At 56.2% G+C, this 24720-nt stretch overlaps 9 protein-coding genes across 9 annotated transcripts; 5 read left to right on the top strand and 4 right to left on the bottom strand.

Annotated features, from left to right (window-relative positions):
- The first annotated feature begins 1759 nt into the window (after window positions 1–1759).
- Window positions 1760–2837, top strand: HER10_EVM0001218 (uncharacterized protein). The gene is made up of 2 exons (XM_035470973.1): window positions 1760–2321; window positions 2392–2837. Exons 1-2 carry the CDS (start codon window positions 2301–2303, stop codon window positions 2584–2586), a joined length of 216 nt encoding a protein of 71 aa, XP_035332128.1. The 5' UTR covers window positions 1760–2300; the 3' UTR covers window positions 2587–2837.
- A 53-nt stretch (window positions 2838–2890) lies between these two features.
- Window positions 2891–5911, bottom strand: HER10_EVM0006801 (DNA repair protein). The gene is made up of 2 exons (XM_035476376.1): window positions 5822–5911; window positions 2891–5769 (listed from the first exon to the last, which is right to left on the bottom strand). The coding sequence occupies exons 1-2, from the start codon at window positions 5861–5863 to the stop codon at window positions 3013–3015; spliced, it is 2799 nt and encodes a 932-aa protein (XP_035332804.1). The 5' UTR covers window positions 5864–5911; the 3' UTR covers window positions 2891–3012.
- Window positions 5912–6785: 874 nt separating this feature from the next.
- HER10_EVM0007904 (uncharacterized protein) lies at window positions 6786–7683 on the top strand. The gene is made up of 2 exons (XM_035477444.1): window positions 6786–7127; window positions 7186–7683. Exons 1-2 carry the CDS (start codon window positions 7080–7082, stop codon window positions 7357–7359), a joined length of 222 nt encoding a protein of 73 aa, XP_035332941.1. The 5' UTR covers window positions 6786–7079; the 3' UTR covers window positions 7360–7683.
- Window positions 7684–8950: 1267 nt separating this feature from the next.
- On the top strand, window positions 8951–11012 carry HER10_EVM0011930 (uncharacterized protein; the record flags this gene model as incomplete). The annotated part of the gene is made up of 6 exons (XM_035481340.1): window positions 8951–9160; window positions 9214–9735; window positions 9876–9991; window positions 10082–10649; window positions 10717–10927; window positions 10981–11012. 6 exons carry the CDS (start codon window positions 8951–8953, stop codon window positions 11010–11012), a joined length of 1659 nt encoding a protein of 552 aa, XP_035333437.1.
- A 760-nt stretch (window positions 11013–11772) lies between these two features.
- On the bottom strand, window positions 11773–12665 carry HER10_EVM0005260 (translation initiation factor eIF-1A; the record flags this gene model as incomplete). Its single annotated transcript, XM_035474882.1, has 3 exons — window positions 11773–12158; window positions 12299–12377; window positions 12645–12665. The coding sequence occupies 3 exons, from the start codon at window positions 12663–12665 to the stop codon at window positions 11773–11775; spliced, it is 486 nt and encodes a 161-aa protein (XP_035332598.1).
- Window positions 12666–13316: 651 nt separating this feature from the next.
- Window positions 13317–14893, top strand: HER10_EVM0004943 (uncharacterized protein). The gene has a single exon (XM_035474569.1). The coding sequence runs from the start codon at window positions 13523–13525 to the stop codon at window positions 14726–14728; it is 1206 nt and encodes a 401-aa protein (XP_035332559.1). The 5' UTR covers window positions 13317–13522; the 3' UTR covers window positions 14729–14893.
- A 372-nt stretch (window positions 14894–15265) lies between these two features.
- On the top strand, window positions 15266–17108 carry HER10_EVM0008675 (BRCA1 C Terminus domain-containing protein). The gene is made up of 2 exons (XM_035478188.1): window positions 15266–15653; window positions 15827–17108. The coding sequence occupies exons 1-2, from the start codon at window positions 15582–15584 to the stop codon at window positions 16931–16933; spliced, it is 1179 nt and encodes a 392-aa protein (XP_035333025.1). The 5' UTR covers window positions 15266–15581; the 3' UTR covers window positions 16934–17108.
- Window positions 17109–17241: 133 nt separating this feature from the next.
- On the bottom strand, window positions 17242–18292 carry HER10_EVM0010021 (oxidoreductase; the record flags this gene model as incomplete). Its single annotated transcript, XM_035479491.1, has 1 exon — window positions 17242–18292. The coding sequence occupies exon 1, from the start codon at window positions 18115–18117 to the stop codon at window positions 17242–17244; it is 876 nt and encodes a 291-aa protein (XP_035333188.1). The 5' UTR covers window positions 18118–18292.
- Window positions 18293–18752: 460 nt separating this feature from the next.
- Window positions 18753–23858, bottom strand: HER10_EVM0004053 (uncharacterized protein). Its single transcript, XM_035473710.1, has one exon. It carries the CDS (start codon window positions 22674–22676, stop codon window positions 19182–19184), a length of 3495 nt encoding a protein of 1164 aa, XP_035332454.1. The 5' UTR covers window positions 22677–23858; the 3' UTR covers window positions 18753–19181.
- Between the last annotated feature and the right edge of the window lie 862 nt (window positions 23859–24720).

Genomic DNA, 24720 nt, shown 5'->3' with positions numbered 1-24720 from the left:
TCGCGGTCACCTCAATATGAAGTGATTCGAACCGGAAGAAAAAACGACGTGATACGGAAGTATAGGGAAACTGCCTGTTTAATGAAATTTGCCAAAGTGAACTCAAGAAAATTCAAAAAGGTCGGCGGGCGTTGACGGTCCTTCTCAGCACGATAGGTACTTCGCCAGGACAAAACTCCAGGGCCTGGTCTAGTCGGGGAATGTCACGATTAAGCCACTCAAACCTGCCGAAAACTATAAGAAACCTAAGTTTGTAACAGGACCTCACCAATAGCCGAGATCCGGCAGCCAGTCAACCTCCAATCCGAGGACGACGGAAAAAAAGAAGCATCTGAAAGGACAAGGGTCTGAGGCCTCACGACGAGTAGTGACGATACCGACCAATATGCTTCTCCAAGATAGTCTCCAAACACCACCAGGGTGCAGCCCTGTCCTTTCAAGGTTCCCCCAAGCGCATGGAGCGGAACATGCCGACATCTGCGTCAAGATGAACACTCCAACCCAAAGAAAGGACAGAAACTGCAAGGACCTGAGACTGAGAGACAATCATGAGATTTCGGGACAGCTCGCAACTCGCGATGAGGTGTACATCCCTCGTATGAGTGTGCGTCGTCCGAGACAAGATAGACCACCGCTACCTCACTCCAGCCATCACGCACAACGCCCAGGCCTCGAAGACCATTCCAGACCCTTCGTGAAACCTCCCGAGAAAGGCGCCTCAGTAAAAAAAAAAAAAAAAAAAATTTTGAACATTCGGCCAGGGAACTGGAGGGCGACTGGGGTCACGCCGCACCGGGGCGCGCTACCCGTCAGCCGTTGTGAGACAGGAAGAGAGCCTGAGAGTGAGAGAGAGAGTCTGAGTGAGAAAAGTGTGACGCAGTACAGGCGGGCAGTTCTCCACACAAACTCAATCAACATCCCAGTCCCTCGAGTTCCCGCCCCCAGCAAGAAAGACGAATTCCCCGAGCCGCATACGTCATGGCCCTCTCATCCCAATCTCCATACTTCGTACAGCACACACACCGAAGCGCCCAGACGAACGATGTCATCTCTTCACAGGAACCTGTTTGGAGGGGGAAGGGAGAGCGTAGGTAAATGAGACAAGTCGCAATGACCGCCACAAAATGCTACGCCCGCAGCCACCACGATTTCTCCTTGGCCCAGAACGCTTGTGGCTGGGGGCGCTACTTTTCTCAGTTTGTCTGGTTTGCGAACTGCACCATGACATGTTTTCTCCAATCACTCGATTGGAACCACGCAAGCTTGATGGGACTTGATGAACGCCGACGTGCAATCAAACTCTTCGGCGCAGACTCGTGTAGCGAAGATCTTTCCTGCGGGCTAACGTACGGTTACTGATGTAGTCACAATAAGTGTGGAGGGGAGCCACCCAAAACGGGCACCATTCACACCCTAACCGTGCCAACGTAGTGCCCCAAACGACTCGAACTGGTCGCTCCTTCTGGACGGCGCGTTCGCTCCGGCCCTGTGAGATGTCGTCGTGTGATGGGGGTCAGAAACCTTGATGCGGACCGGGGTGGCGTGTACCGTGTATGTGAGTGGGTGATCACACCTCGTCTCGAAATTTTTCTCTCTCATTTGAGATAGAAAATTGGCTTTCCCTCGACCGATTGGTTTAGAGACACATTCTCCCATTGAAGGAATCCGAGGGAGTACATTTGAGAAAAAGACTGGGGTAGGTGGAAGTACATACCCTGATACCTTACCTCACCATAGACGAAGGGACGGGACGGAAGGTGGATAAAAAAAAAAGGTGATGTATCACGGGAGATTACCACCACATTGACGTCACCATGCGGTGTCCCGGCTAGCAGAGCACTTGCACGCCTCGCACTCTCTTCCTCTCCCACAGACTCCAGCCCAGACCACACCTCCCCCAATTCTCCTAGCGCCATTGCGACCCGGAAATTAGGGTAATGTGTGATACGATACCATGCCTTACCGCTGACCTTCGAGGTACACCGTAAAGGTAGAGACAATCGACGATGGCGGGGGGATGTACCTTACTTTCGTAATGGTGTCACCGCTCTGCTGTGATGTAAGGTGAGTGTCTGTTTGGCAAGTCACAAGGGGTGTCCCTTGACGTTGCGCATTCCCAAGCTGCTTTGGCGTTCAGTTTGTATATAAGACCCTTTATCCTTTTCCTCTACCTCACCCTTTCGGCCTATCCCATCACAGCCAAACACCAACAAATCAATCCATCAAACTCCCTTCGAGGTTCCCTCTACAACTCTACAAATTACCACTTTCCAACCCACCAAAACCACAACACCGCAAAAATGGGCGCCGTCGTCTCTTGTGTAAGTCACCATTCCTCTTCCACACCCGACTATCAGGGAAGAAACCAAAACCTAATTACCTTCCCCATAGGTCCAATCCGTCTTCCGGACCATCGGCAACTGCCTCACCTCCGTCATCTCAGGCATCGGAGGCATCCTCCACGCCATCATCGGCGGCATCGTCTCCTTCTGCAACATCATTATCAGCTTCCTCACCTGCGGCTACTGCGGTCGTCGCGGCGGCGGCGGACGTCGCCACAAGACCACGACTAGAAGTCGCGTCTAGATCGACCCTTCTGTCTTGCACATAAAGATGGAAGGGGTCGAGCCATAATGATTCGAATTATTGACACGAATGAATGGGGGAGTGTAGGGACGGGTTGAGGAGTAATGGAGAGCGCGACGCGATATCAGCTTTGACAGCATACCTACGACGAGATTTTGTCTTTTTCCTTACGATACCCAGATACCAGTAGCTTAGCTTGAATGGTATAACACGATATCCACAAACAAAGGAGTGCCACTATGATATTGAACACACATAATTACTTTTGTCGTGATTGACGGTTGGTCTTAAACGTTGGCGATCTTCGCCAAGAACTCCTACGTAACATTGAATGACAAAAGTACACTACCGTGTCGAAAAGATCCTTCGCCATGGTATGAAACTCGCTGGTATTGAAGAGAGCGCTGTATTTTGGTCTTTACATGTCTAATCTTCCAGAACATTACGGTTAAAGAACCCATACACCTGCCGCCCAGACTCCTTCCCAATCATCGGCTCAAGCTCCCTCTCCGTCAAGTTGGCCACCTCCCTCAGATTCTCAGTCGCCAGCACGAGTCGCATGATATTCTTGGGATTGATCCCCGGCACGGCGCCCAGCATATCCTGCGGCTCGAGATTGAAAGCCTGGTCCTCGGCCTGCATATCTTTATCGAGCCCGGCGCGCACCGCAGCGATGGGATCCGGCTCGTCCTCCTGCGCCTTGAGCGACTCGAATATCTCGGCCGTCTGGTACGGCGACGACGACCAGATGATGCGCAGCTTGGGGAACGCCAGCGTCAGCAGCACGAGCTTGGACTGCAGGTCCGACGAGGTGTTCGTCGGCGCGATGCTGTTGAGGCTGCCCGACAGGTCGGCAAAGGGCTCCAGCGTGAACGACTTGTTCTGGTCAAACTCGATGAGGAGCATGGCGCTCTTGTAGTGCTGGAACATTGTCTCGCACTGCGCGTAGAGGCGGCCGTCCTTGAAGGAGGAGATGAGATCTGAAATAGACTTGCGCTCGACGCAGATGTTGGGCGAGAGGACGTAGTCGCCGACCGTGAGCATGCAGGGGACGATGATCATGGACCGCCCGTGCAGGAGCGACGGCAGCGAGGAGCGGAACTCGCGCACGTCGACGACGACGCGGGGCGGCTGCGCCGTGGCGGCGAGACGGCCGCCGCCGGCGATCCTGGTGTTGATTGTGCGGAGGAAGGCCTCTTGCGGGTCTTCGGCGCCGTGGGGGTCGACCGTCATCACCAGGGACATGGACGCCCGCTCCTTGATGAGCTTCGTGAAGGCGTCCTTTTCGCGCCGCACGCTCGACAGGTACCGCTGCTCCTCGACCGATTCGCCGTAGTACATGAAGTACACCCGCACGTTTCTGTCGTTGTGGGATGATCGGTAGACCTCGACGCGGCGGATGAAGGCGGCGTCGGGCTCGTACATGATGATGTACCGGGGTTTCACCTCTTCTAACACGTGCTCATCCTGGTCTCCGTCGTACGCGTGGATGACGACCAGATCCTGCATCTCGTACAGCTGGAAAAAGTCCTCCATGTTCTCCAGGGGGTCGGTGACGATCTCCGGCTTTTGTTCCGCTTCCTCCTCTGTGATTTGCACCTCGGCCATGAGGTCTTCGACATCCGTGGGTTTCTCAAAGAATTGGAGGATGCTGCCGTTGTCGGCTCGCCCTTGGGCCGTTCCCGCCATACCGCCGCCACGCATGCGTCTGCGCTTGTTCGATGGTGCCTTGCCCCGAAGCCGCTGGCCGTTTCGATCAGTGGCGCCATTCAGCGCCTTTTGGTTTTCGGAAAATAGTGTAGCGTTGACTTGGGCGAATTCCCGTTTCCATCGCAGATAGTTACGCAGCTTCCGTCTCATCATGAAAGCTGCGGATGCCGAGTTTTCGTCGTCATCGTCTTTCGTCGGATCTTTCTCGACCTTTGGCTTGAAATACATAGTTTGCAAATAGTCTCGAAGCTGTCTACAGGTGTTTGTATCCCCACACATGATGAGAATGGTCCCGTTGGAATCGTCGCGGGCCGGTGGGTCAAAGTGCATGCTATTGTCAATCTCTGTCAAGACGTCCGCCAGCCAAGCCCATTTTGGCTGTTCTTCGAGAACAGGGCGAAGTGAATCAATGTTGGCGTCTGCTGTTGCAGCTTTCGCGCTGGCAGAGTATACTCGACGCCGCGCGGTCTCGAAGATGGTCTGCGCTGCGTCAAGGAACAACCAAGGAGACTGGTTCTGCCTCGTCGACCCCGGAGGCGGCGAATGTGCTGCATGGATGGTATCTAAATGTTGCAAGAAGGAGACGGCGTCGAGGGAGAGAACAGACGAGAGCATGCCCCGAAGGACGCTCAAGTCATTGACGATCTGTCGAGTCTTCCAGCTAACTCTATGCCAGTTAGGGTCGAGCTGCCTTCTTATGATCACGTCAAAGTTCTTGTGTAGGGCGCTGTCGAGGTTCCAATCCTCCATCTCCAGGCCCGTGTTGCCCTTCTTCAGCTCGTGGATGCTGACTTCAACACACTCCAGAATGGCGTTTTGAATGTCCCGCATGGGCTCGCTCATTGAGATGTTCAACTCGATCACCTCTGCCGTCTTCTTGCCCTCCAAAGACTCTGCTACCGTAACGTGGAAGCGTGGCCATAATGAGGCCTTTCTCAGGAAGAGGTTCCTCATCATGGTGGTCAATGGCGAGAAGCCTGTCGAAAATGGATCGGGATTATCGGCGAATGCTTTAAGAAACCCAGCCTTGTTTTTTTGTCGATAGATCCGCAGAATGAATGCCTCGAGCGACGTAGCCACTACGCGATCGGCGTGTAAAACGATGAGGCCGGTGACTTTCTCGGTGTCGAGGAGATTCGTCAGAAGGTCAACGACGAGGATCCGCGATGTGATGCTAAAGATTCCACCACGAGTGTACATCTTTTCTCTTGCGCCGACACTGGTGAAGTCGGTGTTGACGACCGTGAGCCCCCTCGCGTTGGGCGACTGGCTGATTGCGGCATGCTCGGCTAACGCTTCTCCGATCCAGTTGTTTTCGCGATCCTCGGCCCCGACGAGGATAATCAGATTATTTCCTGCGGCATCATAAGAGTGAAGCAGGTTTGTGACGAGCCTCATGAGCCCCAGCCCACGGGCGAGGACGACGAGCTCATCTTCATTCCGCAGCTCCTGGAACAGGCTCTGTTGGTATTCCTGGCAGGAGTCAATTTGATGAAGCACGTCAAAATGAAGATGGTGGACTTACAAGGGGAAGAGAGAGCTTGACCGGCTGAGCGTTGGTTGACATGGTGCATCGTGGCTGGCCGTGGGCAGCACCAAGTGTGGTTGAAAGCTGCCTCAAGACATTGGATCGATCATGACTGGATCCGGACTGAGGTCACCACTCAAGTTCCTGGTCACAGCCATACAGTGCCACGCACGGTATGAGGCGGTCGTCAATACGGTGTTTAAGAGTCCACTCTTACTGTACGTTTTCGACATCCAACTTCAAGCAAGACGTTCAACTTCACGAAGTCAGATGGTCATTTACAATTTGGCTGATTCGCTTTCCTCTTTGAATGGAGTCATATAGGAAACTCCTGCACTACACTGGCCTCTCTCAGCAGTGGCCATTATCAACCGAATCTGCTGTTGAAGACATGGTGCAAACACTAACATGTAAGCTTAGAACGTACCGGCGAAGGGTGTTAGTCCAGTCACTTGCCAAAGACATGGCTGAGCACCGCCGAAGCAGGTGCCTCGAGAATCTTGCCTGAGATCTCAACGGTGATGAAGAGATTCTCTCAGTTCTAGCACTTTGCCTACTTCATTTCACTTGCATATCCCTATCCCCCGTTGGCTCCTAGAATCACCCCGTGGTCACGGAATCAAGACATGTCGAGATCTTCAACAGCAATCCTGCTTAGCGCTAACAATGCATCGAATCGACAAGACTCGGCAACGATCACTGGCAGATGCAACCGTGGGGTTATGGGGCATGGCGTGCTTGTCACTGGAAAGGCCGCCGTCTTCTGTCAAGATTTTGGTCCCATCCTGTTGCACGTTAGCGGCCTTCGTGATATGCACGTAATTCGCCAGTGACGCGCAGAGAGTCTGGCCAGCATCTGGCCAGCATCTTCCCATCCAGACACGCCAAGATCAATGGCTGCTGAAGGGGCCCGGCTACGCGCGGTACACTCAGAGAGCCAATCGCACAACCAAATAGACATGCGTCTTTTGGTCTTTGCATAGGAGGCCTTCCAGGTAAGCGGGGATGTTGCTCGCGGGGTTGTGACTGCCTCTACCCCTCTGCGGGCGGGACGACGTCATCGGCCGTCGCAACCCTCCACGTACCGCAGTGACCTGCCTCAACTCACATGTAAGCCACCAGCCAAGATAGTTTATAAACAGCCCATTGTCCTGCTCTTGTTGCCTGCCTGGTTAACTACTCATCACACTATCGATCCATCAAACTACCAAAGACTCTTAAACTAAACCACCCAAGTAATCAAACACCAGTCAAAATGGCCGACAAGGTTAAGGAACTCGTCAACAACATCACCAAGGGTGACGTGAGTAGCATCTCTCCCTCATACTCACCCACAGCAGCGAAGCTGACATCTTGCTTAGAACTCCGACAAGGAGAAGGAGTTCAGCACTCAACCCATCAAGGAGGGTGGCGTCGACCCCAAGTTTGCTGCTCACCAAGCGCACCCCGGCCCTGCCGTTCCCAAGGACTTCAACGCCCAAGAGGAGGGAACTAAGGAGGAGCGCCGAGCCAAGGCGGAGGCTTTGAACAAATAAACCAACACGACAATCAGGCAGCATTAAATGTGATGCATGGCCTTGTATGACCAATTACGAATTGTAGACTATGGGCAACGGCGATGGAAACGGACCAACAAGCAAGGAGACTCGGGAATTGGCCGGTGGATAAAGTCATCTTAATACTGCCAATGAATTCATGAATCAAATCCCACATAACCTGACACCTTTGGCCTGGCCTGGGTTCCCTTGGCCATCAAAAATTGCGCTGTCATAGACAGTTTGAAACGTTGCGTGCAATGCCTTTCTAGCATATTCACCTGCAGTGTGGTCAGAACGGATCGGAGGGAGTAGGTAGGTATTCCACTCTGGACTGTTGGTGATCGTCGCTATGCTTCCGTCGCCGTGTCAGCCCATGCCCGCTGCCGGTGTCTTCGGGAAGCAGCGATGCTACCTTACGGCGTACGCTGCGGTTGCGCGTCCCACAATGACGACAGCCTTCCTCTGTATTCCACGTGGCGGTGCAAACGCAGTGTGGCTGGTGCCTGTGTTTATTACGCGGGAAGGACAACCCGACAGCGAGAGACCGGGGCCTGAGCAAATGGCCAGCCGCCCGAGCAGCGCCCGGAGGAGGGAAACATCCTAGCCAAAGTCCACTGAAACGAACGACTCAGCCACCAGCCCGCCGTGGCCCAGGGCCGGTTACGAGCCCCGGCCAGGCAGCGCCCACTCGCCAACCTCCGCTGGGCTGCGTAAGGTACCTAACCTTGGGTACTGCGTAAGCCCAGTGTCTTTGGGCGGTCACTCTGTCCCTAAACGAGTCTAACAATCGTCTGCCATTCAGTCAGGTCAGGTCCCAGGTTTGCCGATTATCCCATTCGCAAACTGCACGCACGCACACTACTTCATCTCACATACAACCACCCGGACCTCATCCTCGCCCTCACCCGGCACAACCTTCGCCTCCCTTCAGCCTTTCCGCAAGCCCAATTACATGGTATTTCAGGGTTCCCCCGTTGAGTGATGCGAGTCCACATTTCATGAAACGCCCCCGGACCCGGAAGCTCTGGCATCTTTGACCACAAGCTTATCACTCTCCCACGCAGCTTGCTTTTTGTCGGAAGCAGAGTGGCTGCCTCACATACCGCATTGCATAGCGAAGCATCGTCCCGATACTAGCTGTACCTTACTTGCTGTGTACCATACAGTGCACCTTGCCTTGCTGCCTCCAACACCGACAAGCGACGGCACTTGGTTGACTTGTCTCGGGGTCCTTGTCGTCCTTGCTACCTACCTCACCTTACCTACTACTGAAAGCGATCATACTACGAAGCGCCATCCCGAAAGAGGAGGTGTCTGTTTGCCCAGCCCAATCACCAACTCCTAAGCGCCACTTTCCATCGCCTACACACGCGTACAACCCAAACCACCACGACCAAAGGTGGCTGTTGCCTCTGCTGCCGCGGCTCTTGCGAAGCACACGACCCATACAACCACTCCACCTCGTCCCAATTCCAATTCCACCTTGATTCAACTACATACGAACAACGACACCTCACCAACCGATCCCACCGAACATCCTCCCCCCCTCTCTCCTCCGGCGACCCCTCCTCGTCTTCCCGCCGCCACCATGCCGTCGATTTTGAGCGACGATGACAAGGAGACAGTCAAGCGCTTCGTCCCCAAGCAGACCAACAAGATCCAAGCCGTAGCCGTTGCCAGGCTATACGTTGCTTATCCCAACCCCGCGAGATGGACAAACACGGGGATTCAGGGCGCCATCGTCCTGTCAAATGATCTCGTCGGCAATACATACTGGCTCAAGATGGTGGACATTTCAGTGAGTGACTGCGCCCGCGGCGCCTCGTGCAATTTTGGCTGACATATTCAAAGTCCGGAAACCGCGGTGTCATCTGGGACCAGGAGATTTTCGACACGTGGAGCTACAATCAAGATCGCACGTATTTCCACAGCTTTGAGATTGAAGAATGCCTCGCCGGCCTCTCTTTCACCGACGAGAAGGAAGCCAAGCAATTCAAGAAGAAAATGGACGATAGAGAAAAGAACGCAAGCAGAGCTACGAGATCGACACCATTCGGAGGAGCTTCCCAGGCTGCCGCACATAAACATGGCCTACTTGGAGGTCTATTTGGTGGCCGACATGCAGCAGCGCCTACCCCTCCCGACTCCCCGCGATCGAACCTGCCACATGGCCGTATGCCTTCTCTGAATGGCGGTCATAAATCTTCAGAATTCGCTGTTCTTGATGCCTTCGACCCTCAATGGCGGGAGAATTTCGGCCAAGATCTCCGAGATAAGGGACTGACGGATGAGTTCATCAAGGAGAACCAGGAGTTCATTGTCGAATTCCTCAAGGAGGAGCAAGAGAAACTAATGGCTGGCGCTCGGAGTCATGCTCCTCCTCCCCCTCCTCCGCCAGCACCACATACAAATGGCCTTGAACTTCGGAACGGAAGAGCGCCTCCTCCACCGCCTCCTCCAGGAGGAAGTCATTCAGATGGCCCACGTTTACCTCCGCCTCCGCCCGCACCTAGGCGCGGCGCGGCGCCTGCACCCCCGCCTGCCAGAAGATCTGGAAAAGCAGACACGCCTGCTGTCAACAGAGAACCGACACCCCCAAGCGAGCCTCCAGCGCCAGAAGCATCGAGGAGTCGATTCGCAGTACCGCCTCCCCTACCTGATGCCGGCAAACTCGCACATGCTTTGGGAGGTTCAGTCAATGCTATTCGTGGTGGGCCAGCAAACCCTGGGCCACCTCCTCCGCCGCGACCACCCAAAACGCCAATGCAAGAGGAAGAAAGGCCTGCTGGACACAAATTTGGTGTACCGCCCGCATTTGCCGGGGCCAGGCAGGGCCCGCCACCTCCGAGTCGAGGACCTGTTCCACCGCCGCCGCCCCCACGTTCGGATGGCCCGCCACTCCCTCCGAAAGCTCCGGCGTCAGAGGCACCGCCGTTACCACCCCCGTCTTCACGCCCGGTGCCACCACCCCCGGCGCTTGGCAGTCCGCCGCTGCCTCCTCCCCCACCACCGTTGCCATCATCGAGTGCTCCCCCACCGCCACCTCTCCCAACATCGAATGCTCCTCCACCGCCACCTCTCCCGACATCGAATGCTCCTCCGCCGCCGCCATTGCCGTCCTCCAATGCCCCTCCGGCACCTCCTCTGCCTCCGTTGAACAATGCGCCGCCTGCGCCTCCTCCGCCGCCTCCCGGAGCAGGAGCACCTCCTCCACCGCCGCCACCTCCACCACCGGGAGGCTTGGGCGGACCTCCCCCACCACCTCCTATGCCCAACCGAGACTCTGGGTACTCCTCTGGCGTTCCCGTTCCTCAACCGGATTCTTCGCGCTCGGCCGTCTTGGGAGACATCCAGAAAGCTGGTGGTATCAGGGCCCTGAAGAAGGTGGACCGCAGTCAGATCCGCGACAGAAGCAGTGCCACAGTTGGTGGCGGTAGTGATAGTGGTCCTCATGGAAGCGGCTTGCCTCCAGCCGGTGTAGCACCTGGTGGTGGTGGTGGTGGTGACATGGCCAACGCTCTGGCCGCTGCCCTCCAGAAGAGAAAGGAGAAAGTTAGCAGAAGTGGTAAGTCAAAGTCAGCACGTCTTGATATTGTGCGAATGCTAATACGTCACTAGATGATGAGAGAAGCGACAACGACGACTGGTAAGCGATGGCCTATTCAGGGCCGAGGGACGCGTGTGAAGAACAGTCTTGGGGTCATTGAACCGGTACCGCAAGTTGTGGCCTAGGCTTCTTGGGCGGTTGGAAGCAGTATTACATCGTATTCGATTCTTGGCTATCCAAAGCGACAGCTGCACAATTAGGGATCAGGCGGGCGGGTACGGTCAAAAAGCATCACAGTTCTTTGGTTGGTCAACCCCAGGGGTGCCAGAGAGATGCTCAGCATATCCGCACCTGGAGAACGGCAGTTGAGCAATAGGACAACCTTGCTTTCGTAGCAAGCCCGCTGACCGCATGTAAGAAATTGGAACTAAAACACAATTCAAATGCGTTGCGCAGACTCCTCAGTCTGTGGACATAGCACGTAACAAGATGTGATTGGCGAGCGTGATGTGATGGACATTTGGTGAGCGGCGCAAGCCACAGACCAAACTGGATTTAATTACTCAAGCGCAGGTAAGGAGGTAAGATCTATCGTTCTGATGATTTGACAAGCCATGACGTCTCTCCCACCATGGCCCGTCCAACGCACCACCCTTGACACCTTGACTGTCGCGGAACCCTACAGCCGATAACATAGAAGTCAACGACTGTGGGGTTTGAGAGAGAAGACAGCGTTCCCACCTCTCTCCATCTAGCGGTATACGATAGACGGATGAAAAACTGAGAAGTGGGAAGGTTTCGGGGTTCTAGACACTCTGAAATGTTGTTGCGAGTGTCGGAAGACGAGAGACGACATTGCATATTTAAATGTCATCAATGTCGACCTCCTTCTTGCCGGCGCCACCAGCGGCGCCCTCGTCCTCGCTCTCCTCCGAGTCGCGGTCGTCGTCGAACTCAAAGTTGCAGTCGCCGTCGCCGTCGGCGCCGTAGGTGTCCGTCTCGTTGATCTTGGCGGACTCGGGGAGCTCGCCGTAGGCCTTGAGGGAGCGGGCCTCGTCGGCGGTGTACTTTAGGATGACGTCGCCCTTGTCGTCCTGGTACTCGCGCAGGGAGAGGAGGATGATGTCGCCCTGGTTGATCCAGACCTTCTTGCGGAGCTTGCCGCGGATGTTGGCGAGGCGCTTGACGCCGTCGAAGCACTGGGCTTCGAGGCGGCCGTTGCCGAGCATCTTTACGACTTGGGCGTATTCTGTGGGGGAGGGAGGAGAGGAAAGTTAGTTACGATGCGCTTTGGAGGTTGGTTTGGTTTGATCCGTAGCAATATGAAGTGGCGGTGGGAACGCGTCTGATGTTTTTTTTTTCCGGGTTGGGAATGGGTGATGAACTAACCTTGGCCATCCTCCTTGAAGGTGAGCTCACGCTTCTCGTGGTCAGACTCGTTCTTTCCACGTCTGCGGTTCTTTCCTCCCTGTTTTGGTTGTTAGTCTTCCATGATCAACCATCTGCTTCCGCCTCCATCGCCAGTGGCATCATCAACACCATCATCATCATCGCCAATGTGCGTCGTGTGTATGTGTCGAGCAATAGCAAGGAGGGGGCGGGGTTGTTGGCGGGGCGCGCGACTAAGCAGGGGGAGGGGTGGTTTTGTCGCCGAGAGGAAATTTATCTTTTTTTCCCCCTCTTCTTTCTTCGCCTTCGGTACTAAAAGACATGAAAATGGGGGGTCACAACTTACTTTTCCCTTGTTCTTGGGCATCTTGACTACTCGTGAGAATTCCGGTTCTCAGCGGTATAGGTAGGATGTGTGAAGGGGGGTGGGTTGGTTGGAAGGGGGAGAGAGAGCGAGATGTTGGAGAGAGGAAGTGCGAAAGTGGGCGGTGGGCTTTATTGTGTGCGTTTGGAAAGCGCCCCCGTAACAAAAAATGATGGTGCTTTTTTGGGCTTTGGGCTCTGAGGTGTGGCTGTGGTGGGTTGCTTTTTTGTGCAGATGCGTGTGCAGGGCAGTGAAGTGAGCTAAGGGAACAGGGGGTCCTGTCGCTGGGGAACTGGCGGCTACTGCTCTCTGTTCGGGTGTCTGCGGTGTGTGAGCCCAGGTGGGTTCCTTTCAAGTGGGAAGGGGCGAATGATGTTGAAACGGACTGGCTCGGTTTTTTTTCTCATTCTCTCCTGCAGTGCAGATGAGTCAAGTGGGGTGGCATCTTTATGTGAGTTGGTCACCGTCACCAAATGGAGAAAGGTGCGCTGTGGCTCACATTCACTTGGGCGTCACTGTGTCGTGTGTGTGTCATTCACCAATCTCCATCAGTCCATTGCATTCGCATGAGCCACAGCCGGTAGGCCAATTGTGGCACCAATGATCCACTTCATTACAGTCTAAGCTTTCCTCGACTTACCTAAGCCACTTTGGGAGAGCTTCGCCTGCATCACCTCTTCAACAGTTGGAGCTTGCCTGCAGATTGCAGATCGCAAACTCACGCCTCGTCGCCGTTTGGAATCTAGAGACCGGCCTCTATGAGATTGACCTGACCTATCGACTCTATCATTCAATACCACCGGCGGAGCTTACTCTCGAGTTATGAGTGCCCGAGGACCGCCCCCGGCGACGACCATGCGATGATGCCGATACGACTTCAACATGTCACCAGCACGATGCGAAGACTGCCTCTTGGTACACCCATAGCGACACAGGCCTCTTGGTTCTCTTCCTCCAATCCACGACTCGGCGTTTCCAGAATGAAGCAAAGATGGACAGATGAAAGACGTCGCCAAGAAAGAGAAAGCAGGGACTATTGGGCATCAGAACGTAGCAGAGAGCGCAAGGACAAGTTGGAGAAGATCAAACGGAGGCTTCGTGGCGAAGACCTGAAGGCCTCCCAGGAAGACGCTTCGAAGCTCCCGTCAGTTCGACAAACCAAGCCACCCCCGCACCCGGTCAACTTCAAGAAGCTACCAGTGGAACATCACTTCAAAAGAATATTCCTCGACCTGGACATTGGGCTGGCCGCCTTGGACTACCGAATGGTGCAACTCCCCGGCAAACTGAAAAAGTTGTCCGAGCAGATAAAGATACAAGTATCTCCACGGCATGTCATGAGAAATTGGGACAGGGAGTACTTTGTCGAGACGATGAACGAGCACCCCTACACGGTCCTGTACAGGCACAAGTACGAGCAGATGAAGGAGAAGACGCCGCTCTGGGTTTGGCTGTACGGAGTCACCCAGAAAGGGGGCCCGCTCGTTGTCAATACCGCCAGAAGGACTATGAGGCGCGAGCTCCACGCCGCCCTGGAAGCCAGAGGCTACGATCCCGAGGGGCGTCTCCTTAGGCCCAAGAGGAACCGCACGGGGAAAGACACTCTCTTAGAGGGCAACCTGACAGGCACGATAGCCCTCACTGCCAGACTCCCCGCCGACGTGGTGAAGAGGCTCCCCCAGGCCGATCTGCGGGCGGCAATGGACGTGGCCGTGGACCGTCTGATTGAACTCAAGGACGCCGAGCAGAACCCGGAGCGGTGGCAACGCGAGTACGACAGGAAATTGGAGGAGAGAGCACGCGAAGAGATTGAACGGGAGGACGAAGCGAAGCGTCGGAAAGAGGCGGCGGAAGCAGAAAAAAAGCGACGAGAGGATGAGTGGCTTGAGAAGGAGTTTCAGAGGGAGGCGGTGTGGCGGGAGAAAAGACTGAAACAGGAGGAAGAACGAAACCGAATTATTGAGGAGAAGAAACGCAGGCGGGAGGAGCGGAGTCTCAAGGTCGCTGAAGAGAAGCGCCGGAGAGAAGCAGAAAGGCCTCTGAATTCGGGCCAGCTCTGGGCGTGATGCGGATATTTGGAGGTCGTGGAGAGATGGCGGCGGAGAGATGGATATGGTACCATTATTGATGGCATGGACAATCTTCATGATGACGGCCTCGGCTGTTGTCTGTGTAACACAATCCTACAAATGATACCCCTTAGATAGAAATCATGACTTTTTCTTTTACCAGATAGGGAAGCATTCCCCCATAGCCTTCGTTTCTGATATCTCATGAGAAGCTGGCGGCGGCCTTTATACCACACAACACAATTTGGGAGAAAGAGTGGACATCAGAAACCCCAGTGCAGTTTAAGCATATACATCAGAAGTGATAACGGTTTACAAAATGTCCAGTCATACTATCTAGCGAACAATATTAAAGACTTACATTAAGGTACCTTAAGGTAGGTACTTTAGGAATGAGAACTGAGGTGAAGCACGGGGCAGGTACGTACCCAGCCACCTCAACTCCTTACTGCCCCTTCCACGGTGTAAAGGGCAGTTGCAAGAGTTGTTGGCGACGAATCACATCGCTAGCGCAGAGCTGCCAGCCGAGACGCCTGGAGCTGCCAACCTGGTAATTAACTGTGACTGGCGTTTGTACCTCTCTCGATCCAGCATATGTGTCTCGCATACACAAGCATCGCTGGCAACAATCTCCTGCTCACCCACCTGGCCACCCTCCATACCGAAGTCATCGCGATAACCCGCCCTTGGAACCGAGACGAAAGGCCTACGGAATCGGCGACCGACCCTGCGCAATTGATCCCACCTTGCCCCCTTGGCCGGAGACGGGAAACACCAACAACCTTGCAATCACGTACCACGCTTCGAAAACTGGGACGAAGCCTCTCAACACCAGCACACACAGTTCACGATGCTCGTCTCATTGACCGTCGGCAAGGTCGACGCCGGCGTCACGGTGCTTCTGACGCCGGATAAGCGTCTGGTACGTTATACCCAATGCACTCTGCAATCTTGGCGATGAACTGCGGGCGGTTTTCGAGGGAAGCTATATGGTCCAAAGGCCCGGCGCCCTATCCCCCGCCCTAGCCTCCATTTCCGCTCGTCAATGTCATCGTCGCCTACTCATGAGACCCTATACTAATTCCAAGCGCCCAGATCGAGTTCCCGTCTATCCTACTCCCTCCCAACATCTCCTCCGGCAGCATCGTCGACATCACCGTCGCCCGCAACCTAGGCTCAGAGGCCAAGACCGAACATGCCTTCCGCGAGCTCCAGGACCGCATCTACTCGTCCTTTGGCGCCAGCTCCCCCACGACACCCGTCCTGCGATGCCGCAACGCGACCCAGACCTCTGTCGTCCTTGAATGGGACCCCATCGAGCTCGCCACCGCCGACATCCTCTCCCTCTCCCTCCACCGTAACGGCCAAAAGGCCGGCAACATTCCCCGGCCTCTGCAGATGCATAGCACAAAGATCAGCGGTCTTGCTGTCGACACAGACTACACCTTCCACCTCGTCCTGCGCACCACCGCCGGCACCCTCAGCTCCGAAAAGGTCACCGTGCGCACCCACAAGATGACGGATCTCAGCGGCATCACCATCACCACGGGCATCATGCCCCCTGCCACTAGAGAGGCGCTGTCCGCGGCGGTCGACCGCATCGGCGCCAAGATTGTCGACAGCGTCCGCATCGACACGACGCATTTCGTAACCACCGAAGGCCGTGGCCTGGCGTGGGAGAAGGCTGTCGAGACCAACATTCCCGTCGTGCGCCCTGAGTGGGTTGAAGCTTGCGAGAAGAACGGACGCATCCTGGGCGTGACAAAGTTCTACCTCGACGCACTCAGACCTGGACCCTCGAGCGACGAACTCCAGCAGACGCCTCAGCCGCAGCAGACACCACCCACGCACAAGGAGTTGCCGACACCCCCGGCCGCCAGCACGCCGGAGGGCAACGGGGACGCGGCGGCCGCCGCGTCGTCGTCCGCCAAGTCGCCCGAAGCTGAGAACCACCTCAGCAAGGCGGAGGAAGAGCCGGCTTCCGGGGACGAAGAGAAGGAGGCGGAGCAGAAGCGGATCGTGGACCAAGAAGAGCAAAAGGTGCGGCTGGAGGACAAGGACGAGCAGAACCTCGCGCACCGGCCAAAGGAGGAGTCGGACGACGACAGCGAGGACGGCAAGGGAGACGAGGATAATCCGACAAAGGGAGAGAAGCCCGGCGTCTCTCCTGACGGGGCATCTTTCCAGGATGTAGCCTTGTAAGGCGGGGGTCCCACGTCTGAGGTTGTGGTTGCAGGGTGAGGCGATGGGAGGTGATTCGGAGAATGTTCTTTCACAGCACGGAGTTACCCAGAGATGTTGTCGTGTCTCGTGTACAACTAGCCGTTTCTTGACGACTTTTATAGAATCAGTTATCATGGAATGATGACGATGCTAAATCTGCCTGTGTCTCCCCTTTGAGATCTCGAATGATTTTCACTCCCATTGGGAGAGCTTCTTTTCTACTCATCTACGCCAAGACTCCAAGTTCCTCCCGCTTTTCATACAAACATCGTTCATACATCCCGTCTTCACGGCAAAATCTCCTTGCCCGCCCAATCCCAAAACCTCCCCCTCCCCTCGATCCCGACCTCCTCCGTCAGCACCTTACACATCCTCTCCACCGCGTACTCGGGCTCGAACAGCTTCCCCTCGGGCACGGTATCCCAAAACCCTCGCGACAGCCCCGTCTTGACCGTCCCCGGGTGATACGCCACGGCCATGGCCCTCTCGCCGCTGCGCGCGGCCAGCCACAGGTCGAGCGATTTCGCGAGCGAGGTGACGCCGGCTTTGGAGGCGCGGTAGCTGTACCACCCGCCCTTGCGGTTGTCCGCCGTGGAGCCCACGCGCGCGGACATGGCGGCCCAGACGGCGTGGGATGGCGGGAGGCCTCTTGCTTCGTCATTTTCTGGTGAGGAAGATGTCGAAAACTTGACGGACTTTTTGGGGAGGAAGGGGGAGAAGTGCTTCATGAGCATCATCTGCCCCAGGGTATTCACCCGGAACGTTTCTAGAGCGTCGTCGTAATCGATCTGCGCGGGGCTCTTTTCCGGGTGCAGGATCCCCGGGGTCGCGAGCGCGAGGCGGAGGTGGTGCGTGGAGGAAGGGAAGAGGGAGGCTGCTTCGGCGGCGGCGGCGGCGATTGTGGGTTCCGAGGTGACGTCGAGGGTGACTACTTTGAGGCGGGAGGCAAGGTCTTCTGTTTCTTTTGCGGCCGGGGAGGAGTGTGATTTTGGTTTGGCGTCGGAGGAGGATAGTGAGGAGAGGATGGATTGCTTTACGGCGGTGGTGTCGGGGGAGCGGCACGTTGCGAGGATCGGGGCGGTGGTTGTGCGGAGGAGGTGACGGGTTAGGTGGGCGCCTATGCCGCGGGAGGCTGGGGCGACGAGGATCCAGGGGCGGGACATTGTGGTATGAGGGTATCTTTGTGTTTGGAGATTGTTGTTTGGGAGAGGAGGTGAGTAGTTGTTGGATGTGTTTTGTGTATGGCTTCAGTTGAGTGAGGATGCTGTACGTATCGCGTGTAAGACACGATGGAAATGAACGTCTGTCCCAAGTTTCAATCGGTAACCACTACACGGGGAGGAGAATGGGAGCTACTCAGTTAAAACTTGAATTAGCTAGGTAGCTTGAGTAAATAGTTAGCTGCACGACATCCAAGACAAGACCAGCTATCCAGCTTCAGCCTTGAATTGAGTTTCCCAGCTCCACAAAGAATCTAGGTCAAAGACATCATGACTTTTGTTGCTCTGCTGCGTACACTAATGGGGAGAAACGCTAGCTGCCCCCAAAAATAATCGAAGATCAACCCTTTCCGGAAACGAGCTACTGCAAGGGTCCCGCACCCCATTAGACGACGACGTCATTGGTTGGAGATCCTTTTTGACGAACGCCTGAGAGATCTGGGGGCTTTCGATCTCCATCTCATCGATCTACATGGCACATGGTAGCTCAGATGTTGGGCGTTCTTCATGGACGAGCCTAACTTGTAAGGTACTTTTTCACATACCATCACATTGCATGAGGTATCACGGGAACGAGGTTTTTTTGAAGAAAGAAAATAGGTATCTTTTTTGAGTCTCATCGCGTCTCGCATCAGCAGCGCAGATGGTGTCCGTCCAACGCTCATGGTATGGGCGTGAAAAGAAAGAAAAAGAAAAAGGGAAAATAACACTGAACTAAAAGTTGCTGTGAGCTCTGGGTATACTCACTTCTCATCATCCCTGATTTTAAGATCCCGATCCTGAGAATCCTCATCCACAAAGTTCCACAAGAGAACACCAAAAGACCACACATGCCATCCAGACAAAGAAAATGGGTCATCATCAAATACCTTGGCTACAACGGCTTACACCTTTCAGTTTATGAAGGCAGGAAGCCGGCCAACTCCCACATCCGAGCCAAAGAAAAAGGAGAAAAGATGGAAATAGGAAAAAAGTTAAAAAGTGAGGTCCGACATCAACCTCCTCCCCTAAATCAAACTATAGTAATATTCCGTATCCGGCAACGGCGTCTCCGTCCTGGAATCAGTCCGCGCCGCCTCCAGACTCACCCGCGAAGCAATCTGCAGCTCCCGAATCAGCGGCTCCATGGCGTCCAGCCCCCCGCGCGTGATGAGCGGCTGCATCATCATCGCCTGGTGCCTGCTTCCCCGAACCGCCCGGCCGCCGCCGCCGATGCTGACGCTGGTGCGAGGGGTGATCTCGTGCGAGGTCGACGGGCGCCTCTGTCTGGGGTGGATGAGGTTCACAAAGTCCCCGTCAAAGTCGTCAAAGTCTCCAGCTGTGCATCCAACGCCGTTCCCCCGGGTGTGAGACTCCTCGGACTGCCGCTGCCGCTGTGATGTCCGGGTGGTGGTGGTGGTGGCGGTGGTGCTCGTGGTATTCCCGCGGATACGGCCCGTCCTCCGCACGCGGACCTCGTGTCTGGCGTCGCGGCTGATGTGCTGCTCTTCGTAGACGTAGTCGTGCCCTCCGTCGTCACCGATACCAACGCCGCCGCCGCAGAGGGGCCAGTCGGGGAGTGTCGCTCCCCCGCGCGGTCCGACAGGACCAAATAGGGGCGACTCGGGGAGGCTGCGCAGGTCGCTCATGCAGCGCTCGAGGCGCTCGATGAAGAGCATCTGGTTCCGCTCCTGCTGGTGCATGCGCAGTTCGAGGCGTTCCTGGTTGCGGAGCATCTCGTGCGCGAGGTTGTTTACCTCGACGCTGCGGAGGTTGGCGTAGTGGTTGCGGAGTTCGCGGGCTGACATGGTGAGCAGGTTGAGGGGGTCGCGGTCTGCTACTGCTCCTGCTCCTGCTACTGTTCCTGCGTCTCCTCCCTCTTGCGAGCGGAGGCTTTTCGGGCGCAGGGTGGCTGTTTCGTCTGCGTCGCCGGCGGTATCGTCAGTTGACGCCGTCGGCTCTTGTTTGCTATCGGAATAGTTGGTATGTCCCCCGGCTCTGGCGGTGTTGAAGAGCACGGGGTTGGTGTTGCCCGCCGTATGTGGGCGGGCAACATGCGTGGGAGCTTCTCCTGGCGGCTGGCTGGTCGCAAAGGGTGGGTGCGAGACCTCGATGACTGTGACTGGAGAGTTGAGAGTCGACGCAGACCACCTCTCGTCCACCGGAAGCGAGGGGACGACCTCGGCGACGGGCATGATGGCGCTCAGTCGAGGACCGCAGCCGGGTTTGGGGAAGGCGGCGATGCTGCCCGCGATGGACTGGCTGTCGTCCGCGACATCGATCTTGACCTTGTCGTCAGACAGCGCAAAGCTGAAGCGGTTCGAGCACAGCCGGTCCGCGTCCGCTTGTGAAAGAGTGCCCGAGTCGGCGCGCGTCAAGCGAGCTGGTCGCGGTTCTGCGTGGTCATCGTCCATCTCTATCGCCTGGCCGACGGCACTCTCGTCGGACGGCGCGAAGCTTCCAATGCGGTCCAAGAGTGGCACCGAGCTCGCCCAGCTGGCGCGGTGAAGGCTCCCCCACCGACGAGGCGGCTCGGAGCTGAGCGTGCTGTCTCTCACGTCCCCGCTCCCAAACGTGTTGGCGGCGGTGTCCATCGTGTCCGTCGAGGCCCGGTTGTCGGCGGCCGTGATGTCTCCCAGAAACGGCGTCTTGTCCCAGTCGATCGTGGGCGTCTCCAGCGCGGATTCCCAACCGGGCGTCAGCTCCTCTCGCGCCGTCTCCCAGCCTATGGTCTCCGTCTCGGTATCTTGCGTGGCCTGCCAGTCTGATATCTTTGTTGACGTGCCGTTCTTGTTGTGTCTTGTCGCCTTCTTCTGAGACTTGGCCATGTGTGCCAAGTTCGTGGCGGATAACTTTGTCTGCGGTAGGTGGTCCTTGGACCCGAACGTACCATCTCGAGAAGGGAGGCGCAGGGAGCTGATGACCGTTTCGCAGGTCCTGGGCCTCGGCGTCCTCTCGCCGTCATCGTCTTGGGGTCCTTGCCTCGTGAGGGCTCGCAACGCATCCATGTCTCTTTGCTTGAGAGACTTGACACGCTCCTTGCGACTTTGCCGCGAGGCAGCCGTTCTGGTGGAGGGGTTTCGAGACGCTAGAGACTCCCCAACAAGAGTGGTCTGCGCTGTATCGCTGCTCCCCGGCCGGACAGAAAAGGACTGACGAGATGGTAGCACCGGCATGTCGGATTGCTTAATCGATGCCATTGAGTATGCCTTTGCAGACCGTGCGCTCGATACTACCGGCTCTGACAACTCTGTTGTTGCGATGCTTGGGCTGATGGAGTGTGCCTCGGAAAAGGCTCCGGGACTCAGCTGAGGGCCATCTGACAGTATACTTTGGCGCTGGGAACCGCCGTCCAGGATGCCATCGATCGACCTCTGGCTGTCTAGGACTGCATCTGGGTGCGGCCTCACAATCTTGATGCTCGACCTTCTCGGCGGCAGCACGATGTTCTCAGGCCGCCTTGGTGTTGTTCTCGCTCTGGGCCTCTTCGTATTGGGGATTTGAGCAATGGAATCCTCGTCCCTAGAGAACCCGCACTCTTTGTTGAGACTGCTGTAAGAGCTCTTGGCCGCATGGACGGGCTCGGCCGGGAGCTCGGCGTACTGAGGCGGCGGAGGAGGCAGTCGGTCACGCCTAGTCTTTGAAATTGAAGAGCGCCCGCGCAAGCTACCGGGAGGCGTCGTGTAAGGCGTCCTGGGCGGGCTCATGGGGTTGGGGTTGATCTTGGGCCATATCGATACTGCGCCCTTGCATCCCCTCTTGGTGCTCATAGTGTCGAGTGTCGAGATAGATCCCTTTTCACTGACGGTCTTGAGAACAGTGACCGTACGATCACTAGCATAAGGTCTGACGCCGTTCCTAGTTTCCTCGTCGCTGTTCCTGACCGGGGGAGTCGGGGGTAATGGTGGCGTGGCATTGAAGATGGCGAGGGCCCAGTCAGAGTCCGGTCCTACGTGGCAGTACTCGAGCGGGATGGAAATTGCGATATGCGAGTTGCCGCTGCTCGTCTTGGACGCGACGGCAGAGTTGGGGAGTCCTGCGGTCCGGGGCCGGCGGACGGGCGACTCTGACCTGGCCCGCGTGCGCGGCCGGCGCAGCTTCCTGAGCAGTCCCCATCTCTCCCGCTGCTGCTCCTGGGGTTCGGTGACGACGGTAGTGGCGGCGTCGTCTTCAAAGAGGGACTGTTGCGAGGGAAATTCTGGCGGCGGCGAGGTAGTCCGGAGGAAGTCGATGAGGTCCGCCATGCCTCCACTTCTATCGCAGTTCTCCCTGGCGCTCGCGCGCACCGCGCCCCATTCCGAGTCGCAATCTGCCGAATCGATCCTGCCGAGGGCTTGTGTGAAGAGGTCGTTGGACGAGCGTGCCGTGCGAGGGTGGAATCCGCGTTCGCTGCCGCTGTCGAAGCTGTCAAACGTGCCGCGGCGACCCCGGCCGAGTGCGAGGTCGAGCCGTGGCGGACCCGTATTCGATGAGACGACCATGACTTCGCTACGTCTGTTGACTGGATTCTCTGAAAAGACCATCTCTTTATCCCTCGGTGGGAAAAGCTTCAACTGTGTGATATGTTGCCTCGAGACCGCATGCCCGAAAGCTATTCCTCCAACACACCGGTAAGAAAGAAGGGTTCCAGATGCGCAATATGTTTTTGACAGAGGGTCGCACAATGATGGGGTGTGTCTTCAACTAAGTCAGTCGTCTGCGGCGCAGCAAATAGATCTGGCTAAGACGGGCAGCTTGGCGACACACGTCGAATAGGTGGAGTGATGGTCACGCAAAAGGCGAGGCAAGATCGAAGTAGGTACTGAGCTTTGCTGTTTGCGTCTATGAGTGGCGTTTACTCATCCAACCTCTGAGAGGCAACGAACGAGGTTTGGTAAAAGAGCAAAAAGAGTTGGGAAAGGTGGGAAAGAGAGATGAACAGAAACAATACAGTATCAGGCTTAGGGTTCATGGAGCAACACTTGGATCATCTCCCGCACTCTCTTTCTGGGAACGCCAGGACTGGGGGACGGCAGTGGATCGATATATGTCCTTATCCCTCCGGGCGACCGACCGTTGGGACGAAAGAATGCGGGAGGGGAGGCAGACGGTGGCAGACGGTGGAAGTGGGAAGCGTCAAACCATCGCGGGGAGGCGTCCGTGCAAAATGATGGGAACGAGAGCTAGCGGCCTCGAAGGTGGAACGCCATGATCAGACTTTCTCGAGTTACCTTGCCTCGTCCACAAGTCTCTCGCGAAGATGGAGCCCCCCTCCAGTGCCCAGGGGGTAGGTAGAAAGGGACCCAATTTGAGGCAAGGGAAGACGAAGCGAAGAGACCAACAACCGTAAACGCGGCGCGGCGGCGGCGGAGGAAGTGGAGGAGTAGGTAAGTCACTGGCGAGTGGGGGAATGGAGGAACCTGAGGGACCTCAGGGCAGATCAAGGGAGGAAGAAGGCGTCGTCACCAAGAGAAGTCTAGTACGCTTCGTCTAGGGGCCGCTCGGTGGACTCGTGGCGCTGAGACTTGGGGTCGGGCTGGCCTCTGCTCGCAATTTATTTTTCTTATTCCTCGTTTAAGGTAGCTTTCGGAGGCGCGAACGTCCACGAGGCTTCTTCCCCAGAGACAACACTTGTGGAAGGAAAATCTGGGACATACGGGGGCGGCGAACGAGGCGTGACGGCGAAGAAAAAAGTAGGCAAGTCTTGGAGAGAACAGAGCCAGAAGGGCCAAAGAAAACGAACGATGTGGTAACGGATGCGTATGGAAGCCCCCAAAGCCCAGATGCGAAGAGAGAGAAAAAAGGATACCCAGTTTGACAGCGCCACACTGGAGCTCCGTGATGTTCCTTCTTGCCGGCGCCTTGCAGGTCCAGGACGGTCCACCACTTGGAGACGTGTAGTGTACCCAGTGTGTGTCACTCTTTTGACTTGAGGAGAGTGCTCGGGCGCGAGACGAGAGTCAATTTCAAGTCCCAAGTTTGGAAGCGAGACCGCAGCATTGGGTTTCTTGCTGAGATGTGACCAAGTACGCGGTATCGGCTGCGAAAGGTCCCAAAGGAGACACACAAACTTGGAAAACTTGACAAGTTGACAGATGGAGAAGCTGCCGGGTGAGGGCATCCCGGCGCAGCCCAGTGGGTTGGGAAGCAGAGAACTGCAAGGGGGAGTTTGCTTTTTTTCCCCTTTCGTACCTGCTCTGCTCTCTGCCAGTCTGTCATCGGAAGAAATCCAAGCAGGTAGACAGACGGGTCCCGGTTGACAGCTAGGCAAACCTGGTTCTGGTTACGTCCGGCAGCAAAAGAGTGCGGACCAAGAGCGGGCTTGAGCATGAAGATGGCAGACGGACGGTGGACCGGGGGTTAGAAAAAGAAACGACGATCATCACGTTTGGCGTGCGTCGGACAACAAGGACCCAAGCCCGTTCGTCCCTATTTGCTCGGTTACCAGGAGATCCTTGAAGGAGGATAAACGGAATAGGAGAGAAAAGACTTTGGGAGCCTGGAGGTTGAGGAGAAAGCTGACGGCCGCCCAGGACGCTGGGTGGCCCTGGCCAGGGATATGCGGTAGGGGTGCAGCGCGCACGGTGG

Source organism: Colletotrichum scovillei (genome assembly GCF_011075155.1).
Source record: "Colletotrichum scovillei strain TJNH1 chromosome Unknown Contig00006, whole genome shotgun sequence".
Lineage (NCBI taxonomy): Eukaryota > Fungi > Ascomycota > Sordariomycetes > Glomerellales > Glomerellaceae > Colletotrichum > Colletotrichum scovillei.
This window is presented reverse-complemented; position numbering and strand designations above follow the sequence as displayed.